Source organism: Ahaetulla prasina, chromosome 2 (assembly GCF_028640845.1).
Source record: "Ahaetulla prasina isolate Xishuangbanna chromosome 2, ASM2864084v1, whole genome shotgun sequence".
NCBI classification, from domain to species: domain Eukaryota; kingdom Metazoa; phylum Chordata; class Lepidosauria; order Squamata; family Colubridae; genus Ahaetulla; species Ahaetulla prasina.
Window position 1 is genome coordinate 121,838,220 of NC_080540.1, and position 27,807 is coordinate 121,866,026.

Sequence of the window (27,807 nt, forward strand, 5' to 3'; positions counted from 1 at the left end):
TCTCAACCAGCTTCTTGGTTTACTTAGGAGCTGAGGGAGATGAAATGCCGGAGAAGACGCCTAGAGAGTGCCTAGAGATCCAGCCGTTCGGAGGCTGACCGGACACTAGTTAGGTCTTATAGTAGGACCTACCTAGTGGCACTGAGGGAAGCGAGATGTCTTTACGACTCCTCCATCATTGCATCGGCAGATAACCGCCCGGCTGCCCTGTTTCGGGTGACCCGCTCCCTCCTTCAACAGGGGGTGCGGGATGACCCGTTGCAAGGGCGTGCCGAGGAGTTTAGTGGTTATCTATACGATAAAATCGTTCAGCTTCGGGATGGTCTGGATCAAAATTGGGTGGATCCAAGTGAGAGGTTGGAGATTCGTCTTGTTGAGACCATTTGGGATGGATTTGATCCTGTGGCTCCTGAGGACATGGACAGGTTGTTGGGGAGGTTGAATGCCACCACATGTTTACTGGATCCGTGCCCCTCCTGGCTGGTACTGGCCACGCAAGAGGTGACACGAGGCTGGCTCCGAGGGATTATCAATGCTTCTTTGATGGAAGGGGTTGTCCCTGCCGCCTTGAAAGAGGCGGTGGTGAGACCCCTTCTCAAGAATCCTTCCCTGGACCCAGCTGTTTTAGGAAATTATCGTCCGGTCTCCAACCTTCGCTTTGTGGCGAAGGTTGTAGAGAGTGTGGTGGCATGTCAATTACCCCAATACCTGGATGAAACTGTCTATCTAGACCCGTTCCAGTCTGGCTTTCAGCCCGGATACAGTACGGAGACGGCTTTGGTCGCATTGGTTGATGATCTCTGGAGGGCCAGGGATAGGGGTTATTCCTCTGCCTTGGTCCTATTAGACCTCTCAATGGCTTTTGATACCATCGACCATGGTATCCTGCTGCACCGGTTGGAGAGTTTGGGAGTGGGAGGCACCGTTTATCGGTGGTTCTCCTCCTATCTCTCTGACCGGTCGCAGACGGTGTTGGCAGGGGGGCAGAGATCGACCCCAAGACGCCTCACTTGTGGGGTGCCGCAGGGGTCGATTCTCTCGCCTCTCCTGTTCAACATCTATATGAAGCTGCTGGGTGAGATCATCAGTGGTTTTGGGGTGAGGTACCAACTGTACGCTGATGACACGCAGCTGTACTTCTCCACCCCAGGCCACCCCAACGAAGCTATCGAAGTACTGTCCCGGTGTCTGGAAGCCGTACGGGTCTGGATGCGGAGAAACAGGCTCAAGCTCAATCCCTCCAAGACGGAGTGGCTGTGGATGCCAGCACCCCGGTACAGTCAGGTGCAGCCGCGGCTGACTGTTGGGGGCGAGTCACTGGCCCCGATGGAAAGGGTACGCAACTTGGGCGTTCTCCTGAATGGGCGGCTGTCTTTTGAAAATCACTTGACGGCCGTCTCCAGGAGAGCTTTTTATCAGGTTCACCTGATTCGCCAGTTGCGCCCCTTTCTTGACCAGGATGCCCTATGCATGGTCACTCATGCTCTTGTTACCTCTCGCTTGGATTACTGCAATGCTCTCTACATGGGGCTCCCCTTGAAGAGCACCTGGAGGCTCCAGTTGGTCCAGAATGCAGCTGCACAGGTGATAGAGGGAGCCGCTCGTGGCTCCCATGTGACACCACTCCTGCGCAGGCTGTACTGGCTACCTGTGGTCTTTCGGGTGTGCTTCAAGGTGTTGGTTACTACCTTTAAAGCGCTCCATGGCAAAGGGCCGGGTTATTTACGGGACCGCCTACTGCCACCGATTGCCTCCCACCGACCCGTGCGTTCTCACAGAGAGGGACTCCTTAGGGTGCCGTCCGCCAAGCAATGTCGGCTGGCGACACCCAGGGGAAGGGCCTTCTCTGTGGGGGTTCCCACCCTCTGGAATGAGCTTCCCCCAGGACTCCGCCAACTTCCTGTCCTTCGGACCTTTTGCTGTGAGCTGAAGACATATCTATTTATTTGCGCAGAACTAACGTAGGATTTCAGTTTTAAATGGAGATTTTACTGTTTTAATTATATTTTAATTTGGGCCAATTTAATAAGTTTTTTAAATATTGTTTTTATCTTGTATTTATTCTTGCTTATTTTTATCTGGCTGTAAACCGCCCTGAGTCCTTCGGGAGATAGGGCGGTATAAAAATCCAAATAAATAAATAAATAAATAAAATAAATAAGAATGTTGCTGATTTTGATAAACATTGATTTCTGATATTAATTCATTTTTTTTTTAACATTTATATCCCGCCCTTCTCCGAAGACTCAGGGCGGCTTACAGTGTCTAAGGCAATAGTCTCATTTTATTTGTATATTTTTACAAAGTCAACTTATTGCCCCCCCAACAATCTGGGTCCTCATTTTACCTACCTTATAAAGGATGGAAGGCTGAGTCAACCTTGGGCCGGGCTTGAACCTGCAGTAATTGCAGGCTGCTGTGTTCTAATAACAGGCTTCTTTACAGCCTGAGCTATCACGGCCCTTATCTCATTAGTGGCTGAACGCATCATTTTTGAATAAAGGTACTTAATCATGGAGATGGTTTTTTAACCCTAAATCTCTCTCTCTATCAATATAAGTCATTATGAGCAATATAAAATTATTGAACATTGATCTCAGAACTGGAATTAAGAAAGGAAATGCTACTGTATTATGCTATGTGAAAATAACAACAAAACAGGAAGGAAGATAATCTATTATTATTATTATTATTATTATTATTATTATTATTATTATTATTATTATTATTATTATTATTATTATTATTATTATTATTATTATTACCTTTTATTATGGATGCAATATATTCTAATTATTGAAGTTGACTGGAACAAGTTAGGAGTGGTTAAAAGGCTAATTTTCAGGATGTAGGAAAAATAAAAATTGTTCTTCTTGCAAGAACTGGATTGCAGTTCTTCCTACAAGAACTGTGAATTCCTGATCATAGTTTAACTTGCCCTAAATGGGTGGTCACATTGTATGGGGGAGCGGGGCAGAATGGAAATAAAATAAGCTAGCTTCAGAAGCAAGTACTGTATTGTAAAAGCTCTCAGCTTCATAAGTGTGGCAAGGAACAAAAGGGAGTAGCTCCCTCTGCTGGCAGAAAGACTATCATGCGCAAGAGATAAAAGGGAGAAGGTGCAAGGCAATCCTATTTTCTAAAACCATCCAATAGCCGGTGGCTGCAGCGTGTGTGTTTGCGCAGTGGATTCTGAATGGTGGTGACAGAGAAAGAAAAAAAATTGGAAGTTTCTCCTCTGAGAAGATTTTATTATTTTATTTTATTTTATTTTATTTTATTTTATTTTATTTTATTTTATTATTTTATTTTTATTTATTTATTCAATTTATATAATGACTTAGCTTGGGGGAGTGGGTGAGCAATCATTATCTAGTTGCCCAGTGGGTTTGCTTGAATCATTGCTATGGAGAGTCAAAGGCGGAGGAGCCAAGGAAGGTGTGGCTCAAAAGGAGGGAGCCAGGACTTCATGGAACTTTATGCAGAGACAATTGCAGTGAGGACATTGGCTTGGTTCAGGGGTGGGCTGCTGGGGGTTCACAGGGGGTTGGGAGAACCTCTAGCTAAGATTCTATGCAGTTCGGAGAACTCCTAAATCCCACTCCTGGCTGCCCCCCCCTCCCCTCCCAGGAGTCCCCATGCGGCCTGTTTTGGATGCAGGTAAGAGTAGGGCGCATGTGGAGGCTCAGGGAGGGCAAAAACCAGCTCTACCGGAAGTTCAGGAAGGCTGGAAATGGGCCTCCAGAGGGCTTCCGGAGCCTGGAGAGGCCATTTTCAGCCTCCCAGAGGCTCAAGGAAAGCCTTCAGAGCCCAGGGAAACACCCTCCACCTGCTGTGGTGCAGGAGGCCGACTAGGCCACACCCACCATGGCCAAGCCTACCCAGCAACCGGGCAGAGATCCCCTTGCTAAAATTTTTGAAGCCCACCCCTGGATTGGTTCAACACGAACGTTGTTCTTAGAATGTGCACGCTATATCTGTAGGATTGTTATGTGAGAGTGAAGACTTTAATTTGGAGCAAACATCCTTGCAGGTCCCTGAGTGGGGGGGATTCCTTGAGATCAATAGCTTTAATGTACTGGTAATCTTTGTGCTTATGTTATACCAGCTGTGGATCTGTAAAGTAAAAGCTGCAAAAAAGTCACAAGAAGTGGGATAGTTCATTTTTTCTTGATTGATGCTCCAGAGGGGAGAACATCATTATTTAGTAGGGTTACTAGATACCTGAACCAGCAGAGGAGGACAAGGACAGTCAGAATGAGGTGGGGGGAAGTGAACACAATTCTTGGCATCTGTGACAAAAATTACATCCTAAACCTGTATTAAAAAAGAAAGAAAGAAAAAAAGAGTTAGGGCTGCATATGTATAGAAAATTACCTTTTCCAGCATCAGAAAGATTGGTTTTTTAATCACAATATTTTTTCCAGCAAACCTTTATTATTATTTTTTATTTTCAAGAACATATGCTAATACCAGTATAGAATCAATCAGGTATGTGCCAAATTTCATCATAGAAAAGTATGACATATCATGTGATCTATAAATTACAATGATCATAGATTTGAAGAGGCTGGATTAAAGCTGATTACTGGAATCAGGAAATAAATAAGGTAGAACTTGCCTGTCTCATCTGTCAATGGATGAAGGAAAATAAGCAGCAGACAATTTACAAGGTCACAACACAAAATGCTGATTGACTACTGTTGTGAAAGCAGCTGGACAATATTTCATTATAAGGCTATGCTGCTGGACAGAGGACATGAGGAGAAAAAGGTGCTCTTCATTTCCATATTATTGGTTGGCAAGGAGATTCTTGCTTGGTTTCCTGCCATAAATTGTGGTAACATAAAGTCAGCAGATCATTTAGTGCAGGATGTCCAGGGGAGAAAATGGGCAGATGTCCTAATAGTTTGACAACCTTTCCCTGTGCAATAAATGATCCGGGAACAGGCTCACTGGAGCAAGATGGACGTTCTTCTTCAGTGGCATGAGTTACTACTGTGATTTTTAGCATGTTTTTTTTCTTTTAGTCATCCAGTGATGTGCTCTACTCTGTCCTACGGGATCTGAGGGACATTGAACAGCAGAAGAGGTAAGCCATTAATTCTCTTAAACCCAGGGATTTTTTCCCCCCTTGCCTCATAATTCTAATTAAAAGTTTTGCTTTAAGACCTTAAAATGCATTTTGCACTTGAGGAACACAGGACACAGCTTTCTAGTGCTGAAAAATTTTGGCTGACAATAATTGAAGGACCTGTTCTTTTGGTTTCCCAAAAGTTCTTGCTCATTTGTGGAGCAACCTTGGTCCAGCTAATTACCTCACAGATGTATGAAGGTGTTAGAGGACCATTTATGTTACTTATTGGACAGAAAAGTGAGATTAAAATACAATCTCTGGCCAAATTTATAAATCCATATGCAGCCAGAAGCCTGGTTCTGAAAGAAGACGGGCCACTGACATAACACATGATACACTATTGCGATGACTAGTATGGATAAACTGTCATGATTTAATAAAGCTTTTCTGTCACTGAATGGAACCATTTTCCCTGTTATCATGGATAACATCTGGTGCCTGAAGGAGGAATATTTGGTTAAATGACACCCACATATTTGTTAACATACCACCCAACATCCAGGGTACCAGATTCTTACAGGATTCTCCCTAAGGTTTATATTATATCTGAGAATACATTTTTGCCTTTCTATATTTTGCATTATTTCCCTCTTGAAGCTTAAGAAATGCCTTAATTATTCATATCATTCTCTCTGTGTAAATCTTTGGATTCCACTGCATGTTTCTGCCTGGAATGAGGCTACTTAGTTGCCTTCTGCTCCAAAGGAAAAATTTGACTACTTTATCTTCTCCAAGCATAAGGAAGTGCTTGTCCTATCTCACTACTACTTAAAAGCTATTTTGTCCTGATCCACCTTTTTTTGGTGTGCGTGTGCGTGTGATCTATTTCAGAGTGCTAGTCCTGGATGCCAAGATCCTGGTAATGTCCCACAATCTCCCTGCTCGACTCTTCCCACAGTGGAGCTATAAAGTGTTGAATCTACCAGAGAGATACCTGAACTACGAGACTTCTCATGAGGAGCCGGTGGAGGCTACCATCTCTGAATGCCTCACTGCACTCCTGAAACTGGGCAAACATCTACTAAGGTATCCCAAGGTATAACTTCTTCTCCAGCTGTTTCCAGAATGACCTTGAAAACTCCTTAAGTCTCTTCCATGTTTACGGTTACCACCCGAGGCTTGAAATGGTGCTGGTAACATAATTGTTGCAGATGATTCACCTGGTGAGACTTATACATCTTATACATCTAATGTCTTATGCACTAACCAGTTTTCTGCACTAAATGCAATAAAACTGAAGTCCGTTATTGGTGCTGCTCATTGGGGGTTGGGGGCAAGATGGAGGTTGTGCCTAGCAAGAAAGTTCCAGGGAGGGAAATGCTATTTATAAAACAAATTGACATGGCTGCCCAACTCATGCATGGTGACTCTGGGTATCTTACAACATTAAAATTTCACAATGTAAGAACCTTTAAACACCCTACCCCATCCTCCCGGCAGTGGCAACAACCAAACAAGCACATCAGCCACTTGATCAGCTGCCTATCAGCCTGGATCCCCAGGTCCACTGACAAAACCAAGTTTTCAGGGCTTTGCAGAAACTTACCAAGATGGAGGCCAATCTTACATCAGGAGAATGATATTTCAAAAGGAAGGATCCACCACAGAAAAGGCTTTTTTTCCCTTTGGCCCCTCATTTTATGTAGTGGTCCCACACCTACCTTCAGCAGCATATAATCATGCAAATATCTGGCAAAATACAACATGGGGAAGAGGATAGGGGCCTAACCTTATGGAGGTGGGAAGGGAAGACACAGAGTCTGCAGCCATGGCAGCCTATGTCTCTGGCATCTTTTCCTCCAAGAGTCTCCAGCAGCTAAGACATGGCTGGGGAGATGTGGAGTGTGGAAAGGTGGTCCTTGGTGTTTGGGACAACTTAAAAGGTATAAAGAGGTCCCTTACATCCCCCTCACCTTTTGGTCTTTGTCCTGAGCAGAATTAAGCAGGAAAGACACTAGAGGCAGATCTCTGGCTTGTGAAAGCTCAAGCCTTTCATTTGTTTCCCACAGTTGCCTGGGAAATACCCTTTCCTGCTTTGGCCTAGTGCAACAAACATTCTAAGAATTCCAAACCAGAATGGCCCATGATTGCATCACCTGGGAACTTGGGGACTTGCAATTTTAGTTTATTGAAGGGCAGCAGATTAGGGAGGCTGCCTGTAGCACTTTTTACTGTGGGTGTGACAGAAAAAGACTCACTTTTTACTTCCCCCATCCCACTCCATGAAGGATAACTAGTATTTCTTTGTGGTGGAGATTTTCAACTAAAGTATGGTAGAAGGGTTTTTTTTTTCCTTGTCCACATCTTTTTGTTAACAGTTTAAAAAGTATTTGACCTGGCAGCACTGCTATCTAGTACCACAGCTATTCACTGTCTTGGTGATTTTTATGGGAAGGAAGCATCAAGATTTGGGGCAGACAATCCCTCTATTCAGTGGTGGGATTCAGCCAGTTCGTACCACTTCGGGAGAACCGGTTGTTAACTTTCTGAGCAGTTTTGGTTGTTGGAAGAAATCATTAGGGCAGAGAACCGGTTGTTAAATTACTTGAATCCCACCACTGCCTCTATCCCTTGATAGAGTGGCACTATTACAGTACCTACAACCTCTAAATTATATGATTGATGTTCCTATTCCTGCCCTTCCTTATTCCTATTTCTTCCTTATCTTTCAAAGGAAGAAGAGATGGCACAGGTGCCTTTGATGCTTTTCCATTGTATTAGCTAGCAAGCCACAGTTTTTTTCCACAACAGGATATGCCACAAAAACATTGTGCACTGTGTTTATTTGCACTTGCTGGGCTGTGGAAAATTACCTGACTAGCCACTGCTGCTTCTCTCACCTTCAGAGCCCTAAGAATTTACCAGATCATTTCTTGGAAAAAGTCCCAGAGTTCATTGTTTCCCAGGACACCATTGGTTTCCTCCTGGAGTGTCAAGAGTTATTGAGACCAGCTCAGTTCCTGAATTTATTTGAGTTTCCTCTGAATATCCAGATGGACTCAGGTATGTGGTAAACTGAACCTGAAGGTAGGAGGAAGACCTATGGTAATTTTTCACTGTGTGACATTAAAGAAGGGTTGAGGAGCCAGAGGACTGTAACATTATAGAACAACATATTCCAACTCATTACTGGCTATGCTGGCTGGTGCTAGTAGGATTTATAGTTGATCATCTGGAGAACCATATGGTTTAAGATGATCATTGCATAAAGTTGTCATCAGCCTTATTTGGGAGCCAAATTAAGCCGCAGCAGTAAGGTATTATGTCCTGAAATCAATCCACATGGACTTTCATATTAAGCAGAATGAAAGATCATGAAAAGATTTACCAAACCCACTTGGATAAGCAGCAATGGCAGACTGAAAACCCCCCCCCACCACCACACTACTAGTTATATTTCTCTCTTATGTAGTAGTAGCTCACTGCGGCATAAGAGTAGTAAAAACAGTCTTTATTGCAAATAAGCATTTGCTATAGCTTGAACATTAGTGTAAACACATCCTGTCAAAAACCTGAACTAATCTATGATGTCTTACATTCTCATTTTTATAACTGCACAAATATGATAGATACCCAACTGGGACAATTTTATTCAAAGGAATTTATGGCACGTATAATAGAATCCTAAGGACGTCATTGTGTTTACTGTGCTCAATGGCCCTTGCTTGCATAAGATTATTACAACCATAAATATCTTAAATTGCACATCTTTGAAATAACAAGACAGAGTACTGAGTATCTTGTCACATTATTTTCTTTAAGCTTTGAGGCTAATTATGTTAAATAACATGGCTCTTGTGCATGGTACCTGTCAGTTTGTAGGCCATTCTAATTAGCTATCTTCTTTTCTTTCTGGGGCAGTAGAACACAATCTTCAAATCTACATAGTTTTCAAAGCAATACCACTATATTTTCAAAATCAATGATAAGCAAAGTCATGTAAAAACCCTAAAAGAAATATTAGAAAATGAATTATGGAAGCCAGCTGATACAACATATTCATCTAGATAGAGTTCTGCAGAATGACATAACCTTATTCCTATGAATTATAAATCACTATTTCAAAAGCTGAAGGTACGCTTTTAAATCAAAGAGAAGATTGAGAGGGAATAGCCACTATGACCAATTTTGTAAAGGTGTGATCAGTTTTGCAAAGTTCTGCTGCTATGGAAATTTTGCCATAGGTTCAGTTTTGTGGATACCTAACCTTCAGATGTATGATCAAAGATCTGCAAATGCTGGAGAAAGACACTGGCCCCAGGCAGCCTATTCTATGCAGGAGACCTGATTTAATACCTAAAAGGGGGGACTGAGATTTGTCAATTAGTAAAAATAATCCAGGTATCAGCTTTGTTTACATGCTGTGTACCCAACCCCCTTGATTTTCCCTGTTGGAATCATTGTGGAACACAAACATATTGTGGGTTTTCTCTGATTTGGAGATGGAGAAATACGGTTAATGGCTCCATAAGCATGGAACTCCACCTGCGTACAACTGCCCTTCCATTTCTTTGGCAGGCACTTCCCTTTCCTCCTATTAAACATAAATAGCACTAATACATGCAAATTTAGTGATTAGATCACAAAGTGGGTCTTTAGATCCCCCTCCCACCCCAAGATAATTCCCATAATTGTTAGGTTTGGACTTTGGACAAACACTTAAAGGTGCTACTTCCCATGTCTGGAGCTTCCCGCCCCCAATTTAGGATTTAGACTTGCAGTTACAAAAAGATAAAGTAGGAGTAACATATTGACAAAGGACAAAAAGACTAAACAGGATTCAGAAACAGTTTGATTAAAACTAACAGGGATTAAAAAAGAGGAGCAGTATCCAAGATCCATCAGCTGCCCAGCCATTCAATCTTAAAGAAGAGGCATTTGGCCATTACGTGAACAGAACTTTTGCTTTTTTGTTCATAAAAGCACTTGGGAGACAAAAGCTTGCATGGGTGCTGTCAGCCTTCTTTCCCATGCAAGTTACAGCAGAGGGTTATTCATTTAAGGAAAGTTCTCTTAAAGTTCATCCATACCAGTAGGTTCAAGGGGAGTGATTAGGACTGGTTACTTTTTAGGATTAAATGAAATGTAGGAGCCTTTTAAAGAAGTGATGTCCTTTTCTCCATAAGCATATTTTTCTGGTTTCTCTGCATTACTCCCAGTAGTATCTGACGATTATAGCTCAGGGGAAAGAAATTTTCCCTTTTTATAGTGCTATAATCCCAATCTGATTCTCTCCCTATAGTATTTATCTGGGGGGAAAAAATCCAACTCCGATTTAGAAGTTCTCTTGAGTTCTGTACAGTTAGAGAACTAGAAGAGGATTAAAAAATTAATATTGCTCTCTGTAAGCTGCAGACAGAAAGAAAATAGAAAGATAATCAATACGGGCCTCTGTGGCTCAGACTGGTAAGACAGTCTGTTATTAACAGCAGCTGCTTGCAATTACTGCAGGTTCAAGCCCCACCAGGCCCAAGGTTGACTCAGCCTTCCATCCTTTATAAGGCAGGTAAAATGAGGACCCAGATTGTTGGAGGCAATAAGTTGACTTTGTATATAATATACAAATGGATGAAGACTATTGCTTGACATAGTGTAAGCCGCCCTGAGTCTTCGGAGAAATGCAAATAAATAAATAAATAAACTTACCCTTCTGAGGGGAAAATAGAGCCACTTTGGGGACTTCAAGTTGGCTAGGCCAGAAATATTTTAGCTGCTTCACTATTTATTTATTTTTTGCCAGAAGCTATGTGGAAATTTAAACATGGATCTAAGTGTCCTACGAGTTCCCACCTTCCTTGGGGAAGTGCAGGCAGGTCAGGGAAGGTGTGAAGTTGTACACTGTTACCTTCCCCAAATTTCACTATATTGTTTTCATTGTTCGCTTGGGTTTTTTTAAGAGGTTTAAAATTACATTAAAGGAAGGTGTAATGGCCTTCCTAAAAGTTTAGGAACCCTTGATCTATCATGTTTTACAGCAACAGTAGGCAGAGGATACACAAAGGGAATGCTTTCCGTGACTACTTTCCTGATGAATAGCAGTAATTACTTCCCTCACATTAGGGTTCTGCTATACCGAATTTTTGAGGTGGTGGATAACCCAGAAATGGTATTGTGTATGGGACTATAATTCTGAATACTGAAAAACAAATCATCAAGCTGCAAGGCACTGAATCCTTTTATTCTAAGCCCTGCATTAAGGGAGCACAACACAAATCAGAGTGTTGGCAATTTAGTCCATGCAGGAAAAAGTGGCGAGATTGATTCTTTTCCCCCACTTTGCTGTGCCTGCATGAATATGAAACAAATAAAATGCTTAATTAATGTGCACACATCCTCCATATCTATGGAGATTCTCAGTCATGCAGGTCATGGTTGTACCAAAGGTGCTTTTTCAAAAGGCAAGTGGACTTTTTTTTCCCTTGAAGTTTTGCTTCTCATCCAGAAAACTTGTTCAGTCTTCAGGGGACAAAAAAACCCCCAAAAACAAATCCAGTTGCCTTTTGGGACACACATCCATCTTAGCCTTTGCAGGACCCATTCTAACCAAAGTTGGGAGCTTACCTCATTTCCATGTAAGGCAGCCAACATGTGGGGCTTGCAGCGATCCAGAATAATGGTTGTGTGGGATTGGCATAGCATAAACGAGACTCGGACATTGATTAAAGTTTAGCCCACTGCAGACATAAGATTGTGATGCACTTGTGTGCTTGTTAACCAAAATTTGGCTTTGGCATATCATTGGCGCGGTCATTAGCAAAGGAGCAAGTTAGTTCTCCAATTAATGTAGTCCTTGTTTTGGTCAAAGGGTTTGTGTTTCGAAGTGATAATCCAGCATTCGTTTAAATTCTTCATACCCTGCAAGAAGGTACAGTATGACGATATCCCTCCCTTGTACCCCTTGTGGTCTGTGATACACGCATGATCCTTTTCGGTGCATGAGTAGAGGCAAAGGACGTTAACTGCTACATAGACTAACATCTCTGCTAGGCACTAGAATTGCTTTTATGTGCTTGCCACATTGACATCACTGGCTGTTGCAGAACAGGTAGTCCTTGTTTACCGACTTTGCAACTAATCCTTGCAGTTACGATCAAAGCAAAGGAAAGCTAAGATTTGAGGCACATCCACGGTTTCAATTAGTGACCATTTCACTTAAAGACTGAGTTGCCAGTCCCATTTGTGGTTGCTAAATGAGGACTACCAGTAGAAGTACTAGGTTTTAATGTTACACAGCGTTAATTGTACTGTATATGAGCACTGGTATATGAGCACTGGTTGGAACAAGCTGGCTTCAGGTAGATCTCACAACACAAACAATATTAATAAAAATAGACTAACATCTTAACTCAAGATTGATTGTAAAAAATGTTAACAAATAAGAATGAAATTTTCCAGAGCTTCTTGTTTGCAATCCTCCACTCTGTTGCTTTCTAAAGTCCCTGTGAGCTATGAAAGAAACAGTTAGTCAATAATTTGCAATTAGTGACTTTGCTTAATAGCTGTAACCTTATTTAGATGCTGCTATGTTAGCTAGATTGGGGAAGAAGGAAAGTTTAATTCCAAATAAGGATGCAAAGTGAGACAAACTCCAGGAATAGTGTTGAACTCTGTTATGTGTGAGAGTTGTAGGGGAGTAGTTAATGGTTGGGTAGTCAGCATGAACAACAATTCCTGGCAATGTGGAAATGAATCATCCTTAATGTCTGAACTCTATTGAGTCAAAAGAAAACTTTACCTCCACTAATAAGTCAGAATCACAATTGATTTTGTTAAATCAATTGGGCCAGTCCTGAAATGGTAAACAACAGTGGGGTGGAAGTGCTTTGGTTCAAGGAATGAGTGGCACATTTTAAGGCATTCAACAACAGTGATAGGAAGAAAGGCTTACCTGTAACAATCATTCTCCATCAGGATTTGAGTAATAAACCCCAACCTTGGGACTAGATGGTTGACTGAACTCTGGCCAATATTTTTTTTCAAGAACCAGGTCATAAAGGCAATTGCATGTGGACATTGTCAAACATACAGCCTTCCCCCATAGTTATCTTTTATCATTATCATAGTAATGTGTGAATATCTTAAAAGTATATATATTCTTCCATGGGGAATGAAAAATCTGTGTATCATCTCTCTTGTGTATCTTAATATAAAGGTTGGTTGCCTTCACGTATGCCAGTAAGAGTGTGTTATGTATCTCTGAGGCTCGAAATATAGCTAACGTTAAGTAACAAAGCTTCCCTAAGCAGTTATGAAGGACAAATGCCACATGGGCAATGCTGGGACTTTGTCCCTATTGGTAACATTAGCTTGCATACTAGAATGCTTTCTCATCCTGGATGGTGTTCAGGATTCTTCTTCTAACCCCCTGTTTCTTTTGCTTCAAAAACAGACAGCATGCATTCTTTGTCAGATCGGTTAAAACTCCATCTTGATTGGGCTGCTCTGAAGGAGGCTTTGAGGGAAAAAAAGTCTTTCTGATGTCTGGAACATAGTATTGATAGAAATGTCAGATGGCATACTTGAAACTCCAATACCAAAGAATGATAATCAATGTGGACTACTTGTAATTTTTTGAGATAATTGATTTTTTTGAAAATTTTAATAAAATATGTGTTCTCTTTTCAGAATTAGTATCTCTTGATACTTTCAATTCAAATAAACGTAGCCCTGCATATGTTTTGGCTCTGACATTGTCTGTAGAAGGTAGGGAGTATTATTTCTGTCCTAATCATTTTTTAAACCTAAAGGATACACAGGAAAGGAAGCCATCTTTCCCCAATTATTATGCTATATAGGACTGTGAAAATCAATATAGCTTTATCCTAGTAACATCTCATCTCTTATTTTCTCAGCTTGAAAAACTGTATCATATTAAAGAATGCTACTACTGGCAATTTTAGGATAGTGATATCTTCCGGAACACAGAAATAAAGGAAAAGTGCTCACTTGTTCCTGTTTACCTTCATGTTTGTATTTGGGGACAATCAAATATATAGATTCCTCGTGGATGAATCATTGCCACAAAGGACCATAAGCTCCACCATTATCTCAATTTCAGAAATCTTATTTTCATAGTAACCCAAAAATTCCATTTCCCATCTTGTATAAGAGGCCAGTGAAAGATGGATCACATTTCTTCTTCCCATCTCTATTATCGTATGAATCAAACTTCTGTGTGATACAAAATACCAGCCAGTATTTACTCCTTTAAATAGAAGGCACCAGGAAATGATGAAAGTTCAGAAGGTAAAATAACAGCTCACACTTTCATAAAGAAAATTGTGCTGGATTCCTGCCAGCTCCAGATACTCAGCTGGTAGCAGTTGACCTTCAGATCCAAAACAGATGGAAGCACACAGCAACCTGTCAGAGTCATACTATCCATCTCATTGAACCACAGAGGCCTCTTTGAACTAATAAATTCTAAGTGTTGGTTTTGATTTTAGGTCTAAGATAGTCAGGAGAATTCCTCTGAAGTTGGAACAGCAGCCCATGATGGGATCTGGCAATGAACCCGTGTCCCAGGACCATGTTACCATGTTCATGAAGGGAAAGGAATATAATTTCTCTATCAGCAGAATGAATTTTAAATGTTTTCTCACAATGTCTACTAACTTGGATCCAAGACCAGTATTTCCGTCAGCTCATGAGTGAGGTGAAATCTGTTAGAAAAGTCTTGGCCAAGGCCAAGTCTTGTGGTCTGGTCTCCATCTCAACATACAATAATACAGTTATGCCCGAGTGCATGAGCGAATGTGGCACACATCAAGTGAGAGTTAAGAACTTGAATTAGAATGTAAACAGGGAGGAGAGAAAGTTAAGGGACAGTAGAATTCAGAAGGTATTTTTGACACGGTTGATGCCCAGACTTACATGGCAGTTGCAACCAGAGAGACTGACCTAAGAAGAGTATAATAATACTTAGAATATTTGCTATATAGTAGCGATTCACAATACTGAGAATATCCACCCCTTACTCAATGCTTACAAAATCACTGGCAGAATTGAAAACATTTTGAATTTTACACACATCACTTAAACGTTATTATTGGTTATTGCTGTTGGCATGCAGACATATAGCTTCACTTGCAATCTTATCCGTTTTTATTCCTCTGGTTGTTCCCTACTCTCAGGCCTTCATAAAAGATGGGAGACACTTTGAAAGCAGCCTGGGGCGATAGGTAAACACATGGCTGTGTTTCAAACATTTTTACTACCAGTTCTGTGGGTGTGGCTTGGTGGGCGTGGCATGGTTTGGTGGGCATGGCAGGGGAAGGATACTGTAAAATCTCCATTCCCACCCACTCCAGAGGAAGGTTACTGCAAAGTCCCCATTTCCTCCCGATCAGCTGGGACTCGGGAGCCAGAGAATAGATGGGGGCGGGGCCAGTCAGAATTTTTACTACCGGTTCTCCAAACTACTCAAAATTTCCGCTACCAGTTTTCCAGAACTGGTCAGAACCTGCTGAAACCCAACTCTGGGTGACACCATTAGATACAACTTCATCATAATGTGTTGGGTTTAAGAGTAGCAACCGGGACAGACAAGTGATCTTCCATTTACTTAGCAGATTATTCTACTTAACAGTGAAATTCACTGCTGCTGGTGCACAGTAAAAGAAATTGATCAAGATCTGAAGTGGTTGACAATACAGGTTGTCTTCAACCTATGACCACAATTGAGTCCAAAATTTACGTTGCTAAATGAGACATTTTTTAAGTGAGTTTTGCCTCACTTTACAAACGTTCTTGCCACAGTCGTTAAGTGAATCACTGCAATTGTTAAGTTAGTAACACGATCATTAAGTGAGTCTGGCTTCCCCATTGACTTTGCTTGTTAGTAGGTTGCAAAAGATGACCACGTGATCCCAGGACTCTGCAATCATCATAAAAATAGGAGTAAGTTGCCAAGCATCTAATTTTGATCACATGACCATGGGGATGCTGCAGTGTGAAAAATGGTCATAAGTCACTTTTTCCAGTGATGCTGTAACTTTGAACAGTCACTAAATGAACTGTTGTAAGCTGAGGAATACCTGTACAAGTTTTACATCATTCTAATTCTCAGCCAGCCACCCCTTTTCCAAAAACAAACTAAAAGCTGGTAGAGATATTACTCGCAGCAATTAAAGAGCTGCTTCAACATCTGACGTGCTGAACATTTATTAGACTTGTAATACTAAGTTTAATATTGCAATGTCCTCAATAAATAAATAAACCAAAACAGAGAAAAGAGAAAGCACAAACGTCATTAACTGTACTTTAATGACACCGTAAGTCAGTGGAGTGGAGCAGTGAGGCCAGAAACGGAGAAAGCAGGAGATTCATCCCAGAAAGGACCTGCTTTGTGCCTTGACTGGCTCTAAGGCTCCCTTTTTGAGCAGCAAGAATACCAGGTGACAGAACTGGGGGAAGTATGAAAGTTCTACCACTCCTTCTTTTACCAAAAAGTGTGCACCTGGTTTGTTGCCTTTTCTAGTTTGGGCAATGAGGTACACAGTATCACAACTGGTAGCAAAGCAAGAGCATATGAACTTGCAAAAATGCTGCCAAAGAAGAGTCAAGAGACATTTACCATTCATCTGAGTGTGACGATGTATGTACGTACATATGGGCTGGAAGAGTCATTATAAGCATTTAAATTTACATTGTACATTTGTACAACAGTTCAGGTGGAATGACCCCGAATAAACCAAATATATATATATATATATTTATATATATATTTATAGACTTTGTATGTACAAATATATATCCATCTTGACAGATATATCTCAACTCTTTGAAAAGGATAAAAGCTAATAACATCTGTCTTTGCATGCACAGCTGTGAATTCTGTTCTGCTCAGTTGGATCCTGTTTAAAATGCTATGGAGAGCTGCAATCTACCCTCTAGAAATGTGTCCTGCTAGGGGAAGTTCTCTCCCTTTTCCTTGCCTTTGTGGGGGAGAGGGGAATAAGCCCATGGTGCTGGTGAAGAAAAACTCCTCATGGCCAGATTCCACCTCCAAAACACACTACAAGGATATACTTTTATTGCTAATCAAATAACCATGGGTAGGGAGGGCATTACCCAAACAATCTCACCACTATGGTTTTCATTCTGACCAAAGCCAAATGAAGCAGTGCTGTGCTCTTCCACTGTCCACAAGTTGCTCTTTGCCCAGAGGAAGTCAAGGAAGGAAGGAAGGAAGGAAGGAAGGAAGGGATGGAATGAAAAATAGGCCCAGGTACCAGCAAAAGTGTCATGGGAAAGGGATGAGAAGAACAGGAGCTCTGAAGATTCCAGAAAACCAAACAAAAGGGTTTTCAGGAGAAACAGAAGGATGTCCCTTGGTTGATCTGTAAGGACAAGCAGCTTGAACTGGATAAATGGAGACTTGGCTGCTGGAAAGAGGCGGAGCAGCAGGAGCAACAGCAGAAAGAAGAGATGATGGCAACGGCCCTCCATGTCATTCACCCAGGGAGACAGTCTACCCCTCTCACCTCTTCGTTCTTTGTTGAAGGCCGGAATGAAATGAATTTCCAGATAGGTAAGATTAAACTTTTTTTTTTTTAAGATAAGGGTCCAAAAGCTTATAAAGGAGATAAATAGGCACCACATCAAAAAGGCAAAATTTGGATAAGGCTAAACAAACAGGAGAGAGAGAAAAAAATAATTAAATGGAAATTGCACCAGCAATGCCCTTTGCCACAGAGACAGGCTTAGCACCAGGCCCAGAGGGCTGTCAGTCTTGCACAAGTGGCTGGCAAGCGAAAGTCCAGAAGAGACATCCCTTGACAAGGTCTCTGGATATGCCTCCTTCAGCAATGTTCATGGGGCACCGATATGTACAAGAAAGCACTCTAAAGGAATAAGAGGGATCTTCATGTCATAGGGCGGTGCTTTCTGAATCTTCCTCTGAACGGATTTTTCCTGGTACTGGATGTCTCTGGACTTGACCCGAAGGATCCAAGTGAAGTGTGGCATCAACCTCTACATGGATGGAAGGGATATCAAGATGGGCCAGATCTGTAACCAGGCACAGACAGAAAGGGAGACAAATTACCATCCTGTTCCAAGCCCTTTTCTGCCCACCCCGTATATACATTTTAGTTAATCTGATAACGTAGAAGCTTTAACTAAACAGAGCAATGAGTACAGTTCTTAGAGCCTGTTAATGCCAGAGAAAGGGATGTCATAATATAATCTTTGTTTATACCTTTTTGCTTTTATTCTTTAGAGTTATGCCTTCCCTGGAAGTGAATCTGTGGACACAACCTGGTAGTCAAATGGTGGGCAAATATCTGGATGATCACCTGTCCTAAAACCTCTTATGAAGCAAGGGCTTCTTATACAGCTGCTCTTTTGATCGTTTCAACATGATCAAATGTTTCATTTACTCCTTATCACAGCTTGGCTTAAAACAGAACCGCCTTGCAAAGGAGCCAATACCGCAACAATCCTTTTACTCCCTCCCATTTAGCTCAACAGTAAATATTCCAGTCATTAACCAAGATGATGGGTACTTTGGTTCGTAAGGAAAACATGTGCATTCACTATTAAGGAATTCCTGTACTTTACTATCAATGCCTTATGAATAACAAATAATTTGGCAGGTTTTGGGGGTTTGGGGGGGGGGTTAGGCTTAATCCAAAATGCCAGAGGAAATTCCAAAAAGCAGACAGGTTAATACTTCCTAAATTCTAGTTTACTGCTGAAAAAGTGAATAAGTGATTCAATTATCTACATTGCATGCTGCTCCCTGGTGGCCACTATAAACTTTGAAAGAGACAAGGCTATTAGATGACAAAAGCCTCTTTCTGGTGATACCATTCATATGTTATCAGTGGGAAGCCTTTCTTTATGCATTCACATTTCCATGTGAGCTGGAACTTGTGAAATTAGGCTCTAATTCACATGGAGGACTTCCTCTCCTTGAAGTGCTATCTCCTTGCTATCTTCAGGTGAAGAGCTCAACATGTGAAGGTCTCCTCTAAGTTGTAACAATGTTGAATAATTGTCAGTATGACAGAGGGCAGTAGGAAGCCTGCTATACAACATGTGAGACATGCAGAACAGCTCTTCAGCAATATCACAGTGTGACTTACAAAGGGGAAGAGTGGCTCACTTTCAAAGCATGGCCTGAAAACTGCAACAAAGGAGCACACATCCAGGAGAGAATGAATATATATGCATTTCAACTCCAAATATAACCAGGTTCACAGCATACCCCACCTGAGTTCTTTCTCCAATCATATTATTTGATTCATAAGAGAAATTCAAAGTGGGGTCAGAAGTGATTTGACACTCTTGGACAAACTCTCCCTTATGGAAGATTAGGAGAATACATGATATGGGGTAGGGTAGGACAGATTTACTTAATTACAGACAAACGACACCATGCAGATTGTTCTGAACAAGTAATGTTCTTTGCAAATTGCAAGCTAGTTCCAAAACTTGACAAGATGCTCACAGGACCACAAGATACCATGGAACATTCTGTTCATTCACACCTTCCAAACTATCAGCACTTTGGGGATATTTGGGATACCAAAGGGAAACTTCCCTGACATTTGCAGTTGGTCAATCTGTGTAGGAAAATCTGTTCAGAACCATCAAATTCCTCAACTTAAAAGAAGGCTTTTCAAATTGTTTGAAAATACCTCAAAACTCTTTAAAAGAACTGGGAGATGTAGGCAAAGAAATGAGGAAACACACTTCTTAAAAAGGAATGTTTCACAAAACTTTAGTGCCTGATGTGTAGAAGAACATTCCATTGCAAGGACTGCTCTTCTTGGATGGTGAGAGAAGATCCCATCATCTATGTGAATTGGCTACACACCTTATCTGAACTTTCCTGTGCTCTTGAAGTGCCCCAGATGTGGTTCTTTTGGCTTCATCCATAACAGTGAGTGCCACTAGTATTAGTTAAATGGTAATATCATGACATCCCTTTAGAAAGAACACATGGAATGGCAGAGGGAGAGAGTTAACATTGGTAAGAAAGGACCAGCAAGGTTAGGTGCAAGTGAACACTGTGGCTTGGAAAGGAATTAATTGAATGAATTTAACTGTCTGTGTTCCGCATGTGAAGGCCAGTGACTTAGAGAAGCACCCTCCAAGTTTACTAATAATAGCATTATCAGGAAGCTTGGAATGGGGTTCAGGCTGGAGCAGCCATGCTGTTCTGGATCAGCGGGCCCCATGCAAGGCCAGTGAGATGGTGATAGGTGACTCTGACAACGAGGCATAGTCGCAGGGCAGGGCAGGGGCAATAGGTGGTAGTAGCAGAAGGGCAAAGGTTCAGGGAAGATGGTGGGACTCCAGCTTACCCCAAGCAGTCCCCTCACACCTATCCAATATTGCACCACGTGTTTCAAACAGCTGCAAGGACACAATAATAGGGTTGGGAAATAGGAACAGAAGAGAAACAGCAGCAACAAGACAAAAGTAAAACACAACGGAAAGTCTAAACAACAATACACCTATCTACCCTATCCCCGAATAGAAAGCTGGTGAGACCTGATCTCTTCTCATTGGCCTTTCATTGGATGAAATAGTGATCCGTCTGAAGACTGGCCATTTAGTCCTTAAGAACTGGCATGATGGGAACTACTGCCATCTCTCATTACTGCCTAATATTCATACCATTCCAGTTTCTAATATTCATATCATTAGAAGGATTAGCTCAAGATTTCAGCATACTACAAACCAACTAGTTCCCCCCCGCCCCGCAATATAATAAAATAGAGATTAAAAACTGTTTATAGAGGTTTAAAAACTCTTTATATCTCCCATCTTTTTGCCAATTCTCTTGGCTCTCACTTGTCAGCTAGAAGTATTTGTGCCTAAATCTACATCCCCTCCCCCCGCCTTTGCAAATCCAAGATTAGAAACTTCAGCCCAATTGAAAAAAAAAACTAGTGCTCATCCAAGCATCAGACATGAAAATAGTGGAACAGTTCTAATTCTTTCTGTTTAGGAAGGAATCCAGCTCCTGGAAAACCTGCGAGGTTGCAAAAAACTGTTCTAAATAGGATATTTTCTATTAAGCATGCCAAATCATAGTACTAGCCAAGCCAAGTGATCTCTTCTAATGAAAAGGGACGGTGTTCACCCTGCTGTCCAAACAGCTGCATTATTTACTGTTTACAAAACATACTGAAGAAGGGAGATTGGCACTTATGAATCAATTGCTCTGGGATGGGGTGGATAGGAAGAATGGGGTCAAATAGGCAAGTTGCCTTTTGCCACCAAAGCACTTTTGGTGTCAAATTGTCAACATTTGGCAGTGTAACCTTGTATGTTTGAAGCATCACCTCACTGTTTAACTCACTCCGAGGCACATTAAACCCCCAGCCATGTTCCTTGATATCTTTAAAAGGTGGAAAGAAAAATGTTAAAAACGGAGAAACACAGTGCCAACAGGACTTACTCCACTTGGCACAGCTGTGCCAAAGCTAAATTTGCACCATATGTGGATGCAACATGGCACATTCAGGGTTATACTACTATCATAGTGCCTACAGTAAAGCCTGGAGGAATACATGCTACTATGTAGTAATTTGCTAAAGACAGCAGTGCATGCTGGAATATATTATCCCTGGAGAAAGCAAGAATCAGTGTCACTTGCCCTTGGGTGTGGAACCCTAAGATAATACCCTAAGATAAAAATCCTGCTTTCATACCTATCCTATGTCCCTCAAGGTCATCATCATCAAAAAATCAAGCAGCTCCTTGCTAGGTACTAGGTCATAGTACCAGAAAGTATCCCTCTTTCCCTCATCACAATGACAGCAATAGCAACAGCACTTAGAGTTATATACCTCTTCATAAGTGCTTTACAGCCCTGTCTAAGCAGTTTACAGAGTCAGCATATTGCCCCCAACAATCTGGGTCCTCATTTTACCCACCTCAGAAGGCTGGAAGGCTGAGTCAACCTTGAGCCTGGTGAGATTCAAACTGCCAAATTGCAGTCAGCAGTCAATCAACAGAATTAGCCTGTAGTACTGCATTCTACCCACTGTGTCACCTCTTTGGCTTCTTTGTTTTTGTATACAATACTTGCTTTGGACTTCCTGATTGAGTAGTATTATATGCCCACCTATCTACAAGAATAGACTTCTTTCTTTTCTTTGGTTAATTTAAGTTAAAATAAGGGTAAATAAAATGAGCATTCTTGATTTTGAAATCAAGACGATGGGAAAACCAGAAAAACAAAGGATAGCAGCCCTGCAAAATGCCACTTCAGTCTTGACTTGATAATAGTGGCCCCTATAAGACCTCTGCTTCACTTGGGCTGTTCCCATCTGTGTACTCCTTTTGCAGTGCCCATCACTAACTCTGTCTTCTGTACTTGTACTCAAAAGGAAGAAAAACCAGAAAAACCAGAACCCGCACAAGCTCTTCCCTGCACCACCTGATCTCTGCTAGTAATCCCAGCTGTTTCCCAAACCACAAGCCGATGTCCCACTTTCACTGTCTGGTTACCTGTGGACATGCTCTCTCCAGGAGACATGTCATCTAGTATGGTGTGCTCTGTGGACTGTGGACTGGAGCCAGATGCACTGGATGTGGGAGGCTGTGGAGGTGGCAGTGTAGGCCTCTGTCGTGGCTTGGGGGTGGGCCGAGATTTGGTTAAAGTGCTTGTTAGGGAAGGAGGAGAAGACAGGGAAGGAGCTGCTGCTGGGGAGAGAGGGCCTGAACTCAAGGAGTAGCTTGGTGGGTAACTCAGTCCATAGGGCGATGGAGTGCTGGGTGGTGTGGGAGAAAGGCTGGCCGGAGATGGCTGCCCTGTCGATGGATCAGACATACCACCAGACTGGACATAAGGACCCTTGGCGGGGAGTGGGGTCAGCTTCTTTGAAACTGCAGAAAATGAGAGAAAGAGAGAGAGAGAGAAAAAGACGGAAAGAAATGAGGATCACTGTTCACTGGAACTCAGCTGAGCTTCTTACTACCAGTTTCTGAATACAGTGGACAAATCCTAATCATAGTTAGCTGATGAATTTGAAACAAGTCTAATTTAAAAAGTGGCCCTAATGATTTATCCAATAGAACCACATATGGGCCAGTAGAACCACATATTTTAGAGATGGTATCCTAGACGCAAGTTATTCTTTACAGCCTCCCTCCTAATCATCTAGCACCAAATTCAAGCTACTAAATGTTTTACAGTTTGTTTTTTGTCTTCCAGGTCTCAGTTTTAACAGTTCCTTTGCTGGTATAGCGATTTTTGGAAATTTGATAACATTCAGAAAGCATGTTGAATATTATTACGTAACTGTAACTATGAATGCTAGTTAAAACTACTTGGAATACACTTTTCCTTTGCTTCTAAAGTTGAGAAGAAGAACCCCCTCTTTTCAATCTTCCGCCTACTATAGGTTCAAGAGAACTGGTTATTATTTTTAGTTATTATCAAAATAACCAGTTCTGAGTTAACCAAATTCCTGATCTTATTTCAGCAACATGATCTGACCTTGTGTTAAAAAAAAAAGGAGGATAAATCTAAAGTGCTGATTTTTAAAGGCCCTCTTTAAAAATGCAGTATTTTGCAAACTGTTTGATTATTCCCTTGCACTTGGTTTCTGCTCAGACCTATGCACCAGACACCTTGCATACCAATGAAGAGAAACTGGGACTGAGAAAATAGGGGCTAGGTAACCTTGGACTGAGGTCTTCAATATGTAAGTCGAATTCTACTTCCAAGTCCTTTTGAATTTAGTAGCCTCCATATGTGAGCCTAGTACCCATATGGACAACTTGAAGCTTCCCAAATTCGTCTAGGTAGCCCCCAACTCCACCACTAAAATTGACATGAAAGAATTAATATTTGGGACAGTTATATTAATGCTATTTAATTCATTAAATTGCAAGATAATTGTATTTAATCAAATTTAGTTTTCACTCTACTCCCTTCATATTTGGGACATACATCTCCTGGCATATCATTCAAAGTTGGCCATACAGAAATTGGGCACCTCTGCTCTATCTATGGTGGATAGTGGAGCAAACATTTGCTTTCAGTAGTTCTTTATCTTCCAGGTAAATTAGATCTCAAATATAAAATGCATACCTTTCCGCAGGGTGTGTGGACTTTGTTCTGTGGATTGCTGTGCTGTAGGACCTGGGGGCTGTTGTGCAGTCCCACCACCTGATGTTGTGTGGCTGCAAGCTGGGCTCCCTTTCTGCCCAGACACTAGTGAGAGTTCCTTGGTTTTCAGAGTGCTAAAAGCAAAATAAAAGATCAAGAAGTAGTAAGCTATATATGCCAGGAGATATACATATCTCAGATCCCTTAATTTTCCTGGCAGAGTCCCAGGGTGCTCCCTGATAAGATAAACCAATGATATTTGCAAAGCAAAGCATGTTTATGTCTTACTCCCAAACACATGCCTAAGGGACCAGACAATCTTGCACATCCACCTTCAAAGCAGTTTAAGCATGAGGAGAGCATGAATGAAGCCACAGCCCTCTCAATCATTCTGTACACAGCAATGAGACAAAACAAAAATGGAGGGAAGCTGTTTTGAGCTTATTCTGGCATTCAGTCTGTCCTTATGATGGGGACAGGAAGGAGTGTTTTTATAAATTAAGATACTTTTTTGTGTCTTGGACTTGGGAGCATATCCATCATCCAAATCTGTCCCTCATATACCACTCTTAATTCATTCGATCATAGGTGATGTAAAATCCTCATAAGCCACTCATCTGTCAGGGTTAGCCAATGTGCCCCAAACTCCAAGGCACCAATAGCAAGCAACAATTTAGCTCAGTGAGACTGAGGCTGGTAGATACAAAATCCACTAACTGGAATCTTAGTGGAAGGACTCAAAAGCTGCTTTTTGTTGCTGGGGGTGGGGGGCATAATGCCATAATGGCGATGGGCTGGTTAGTTCCAAAGAATCTGCTGCTTTGGTACTGTTGCCTATGGCCCAGTTCACAATCACACTGGATAAAGGATTTTGCTGCACTCCAAAGAAAGAATGGGATTGCTACTGTAGTTTCTCTACAAATTCTTAGAAACTATTCTTTTGGGAAGATGTCGAGAATTCTCCTGAAATAGCTCTAGTCTCCTTGCAGAACTTCTTTTCTCAAGCTCCCTAGAGAAAGAAGACAAACCACTAAACCAGTTTTTTGAACTATCATTTAGAGTTTGGTATCTATTGTCTTTTGACCAAAGCAACCAAAATGCTCTTGAATATTGAGAAGGCTACCAGCAGGGTGAGGGGTCCAAAGCAATGCCTTTTCTGTTTTCCTGAGGACAGTTGGGGTCTAAACTCCATTCTCTGGTATCCCAAAAGGGTTAGCAGGTGGTGGTCACCCTTCCAGATGCCACCATGCCCTGCCAGTGTCAAATAAACAATTATTTACCTAGTGAGCCCGGCTCCTCTGTCTCTGGCACAGGTGCAGCTGACCCAGGGGGAAGAAACTGACATGCTGGAACTATACGGAAGAGTGCCAGGAGGATTAGGTTTGGATAAGGTGAAAGCGGTTTTTGTGGTGACAAAGGAAAGGTTAGTCTCAGGACCATGCAGTTCTGTGAGGGAAATCTGCTTAGGGAGATGTAGGAAATTAATGTCAAATGACTGAAAGGAGGCAGAAGAAGAACAGGAGGAAGAACAAGGGGGAGGAAGTGTTGGGTTGTTCCCTGCCCAATGGTATGGCGGCAAGGGAGGCTCAGGCCTAGTGCATGGGCTGGTCCTGGGGGGGTAAGGGTAGAAGGAAGAGTAGTGGGGGTACAAGGGAGACTTGTCGTCTTCAGGGGATGGATAGATGTAACAGGAATCCGACCAATTAGACGACACACCATCCGTGCTGCAAAGGTCCAAAACAAAAACAAAAAAAACAAAAAGGAAAAAAAAAGAGCAGAGAGCATTTGTACAAGGAAGCACTGAACTGGAGTTCCAATCACAGCCCCAAAGCATGAGGGTGGCAGAAGAGCAACCAAAAGAGTCAAGGGGGGTGGCAAAGTCCAGATGTTCCCCTGGTTTTTACTTCTGCTTGCAAATATATGGCATGCACCGGAAACAGCTTTTCCTTTGCCAGCACCTGATCCCAAGACAGCACCTGTTTCCAAACAGTTGGGCAGAGCAAACACCCTAAGTTTGCAGATGCCCTGCATGGCATTAATCTGTAGGGGCAGGGGAAGGACAATTTAATTTGAGATATCGTTTAATTCTCTTTCCAGGACATAGTCATTCTTTTAGTATTAATATATTAGCTTCTGTAATGCATTTTTGTAATATATCAATGTCTTGGGAGCTGGGTGGTATATATATACATGAAGAAAGAAAGGAAGGAAGGAAGGAAGGAAAAAGAAAAAGAAAGAAAGAGGGAGAGAGAGCGAGAGTGTTTTCCTTAAGAAGAAAGGAAAATAGAACAATTTCTTTATGGAGCCTAATACACTAATATGCAAATGCCTGAATGTGTACTGAAAACAGAAAAAACTCCCTAAAAGGCTTAAGTGGAAATCGGTAGTGATGGCATTTTATAAGAAATTGTCCTTTGTGTATCAGATATGAAAGATTCATACTTTAATATACATCCCAGAAGGCTTTTTTTTTTCTGGGGGAAATTTAAGGAAATGTACATCTGTCTCCAATTCAAATTTTGTTTACTTGGAAACTGGCAGGTCCTGATTTGAACCAGCTGATTAAATTCCAACAGACAAATCAATCAAGGCATAAGAAAGTGGTGCCGAAGAATAAAATGTGCTGTGAAATTATAACTGTGAAATTAAAACCAGAAATAAGAATATTGGCAAAATAAACAAACGGAGTTCAGGGAAACTACAGAAGAAAACAAAGATTTCAGCGGCCAGCATACTAAAATGCAAAGCTAAGCGAATACTAAGATTTGCATAATGTAGGCATACGTTTGCAGGTGAGGGAGACTTCACACTTTGCACCAGGGAAGCAAAGAAAGTGTGGAATGAATTATAATGAAGCTGCATGTCATTAAGTCAATAGTTGGAACTGTGACCCCTCTCATTTCTTTCCCTGCAAATCAGCAACAGTGCTGTTGAATGCAGAGAGGAAAAGTCCTTTTCTTCATTTTTAATCTCATGAGGCTGTCTCCGTCCATCCATTTACAGCCAAATATTGCGGTGACACTAGCTATTCAGAGTTAGAAAATAAGGTGCCCACACGGCAGCCCAGAGAAGGTTTTGGTTGGAATTGCAATGGTGAAATCATCAAGGTTCCTGTAAATGCTCACACTTTGGAGCTACAAAAGACTGCCCCTGCCCAAGCCCACAAGAGTGCACCTACACACTTCTCAAGGGGATTTATTGGTGTGGCCACTATTTCCAGAAGAACCAAAAGGGAATCTGCTCTAGCATTTTGTTATATGAGATAACAACGTTATTTCATTAGATTGGATCAAAAGTCAGCATGCCTGTAGGCCTAAAAACTGTATGCAGATCCCTTTGTTCCAATGCTCCACTCTCACAAGGGAGAGATCTCTTCCTCCCTGTCTTGGTTAGCGTAATAACTGCAAGCCTTTGCCTATTCTTTGCCAGCTAAGAGTTCCTAACTATCAAAAAGAATAAGCAGAGGGAACTGATCACAACTAATATGAGATAAACATAAATGAGATCCTCCTATCTCTCTGACCGGTCGCAGACAGTGTTGGCAGGAGATCGACCGCGAGGCGCCTCACGTGTGGGGTGCCGCAGGGGTCGA

At 41.7% G+C, this 27,807-nt stretch overlaps 2 protein-coding genes across 2 annotated transcripts in view; one reads left to right on the forward strand and one right to left on the reverse strand.

Moving 5' to 3' along the window:
• LOC131189998 (testis-expressed protein 47-like) overlaps positions 1–13,633 on the forward strand; it is a 41,851-nt gene extending 28,218 nt beyond the window's left edge. The window contains exons 4-7 of the mRNA XM_058166754.1: positions 5,031–5,092; positions 5,969–6,173; positions 7,984–8,140; positions 13,527–13,633. Of these exons, the coding sequence (XP_058022737.1) occupies positions 5,031–5,092; positions 5,969–6,173; positions 7,984–8,140; positions 13,527–13,615 (513 nt within the window). The 3' untranslated portion in view covers positions 13,616–13,633. The remainder of the gene's footprint in view (positions 1–5,030; positions 5,093–5,968; positions 6,174–7,983; positions 8,141–13,526) is intronic.
• Positions 13,634–16,426: 2,793 nt separating this feature from the next.
• Positions 16,427–27,807, reverse strand: part of ARHGAP44 (Rho GTPase activating protein 44) — a 69,323-nt gene continuing 57,942 nt past the window's right edge. The window contains exons 18-20 of the mRNA XM_058166755.1: positions 24,198–24,349; positions 22,610–22,987; positions 16,427–18,148 (exon numbers count right to left, since the gene is read on the reverse strand). Of these exons, the coding sequence (XP_058022738.1) occupies positions 18,009–18,148; positions 22,610–22,987; positions 24,198–24,349 (670 nt within the window). The 3' untranslated portion in view covers positions 16,427–18,008. The remainder of the gene's footprint in view (positions 18,149–22,609; positions 22,988–24,197; positions 24,350–27,807) is intronic.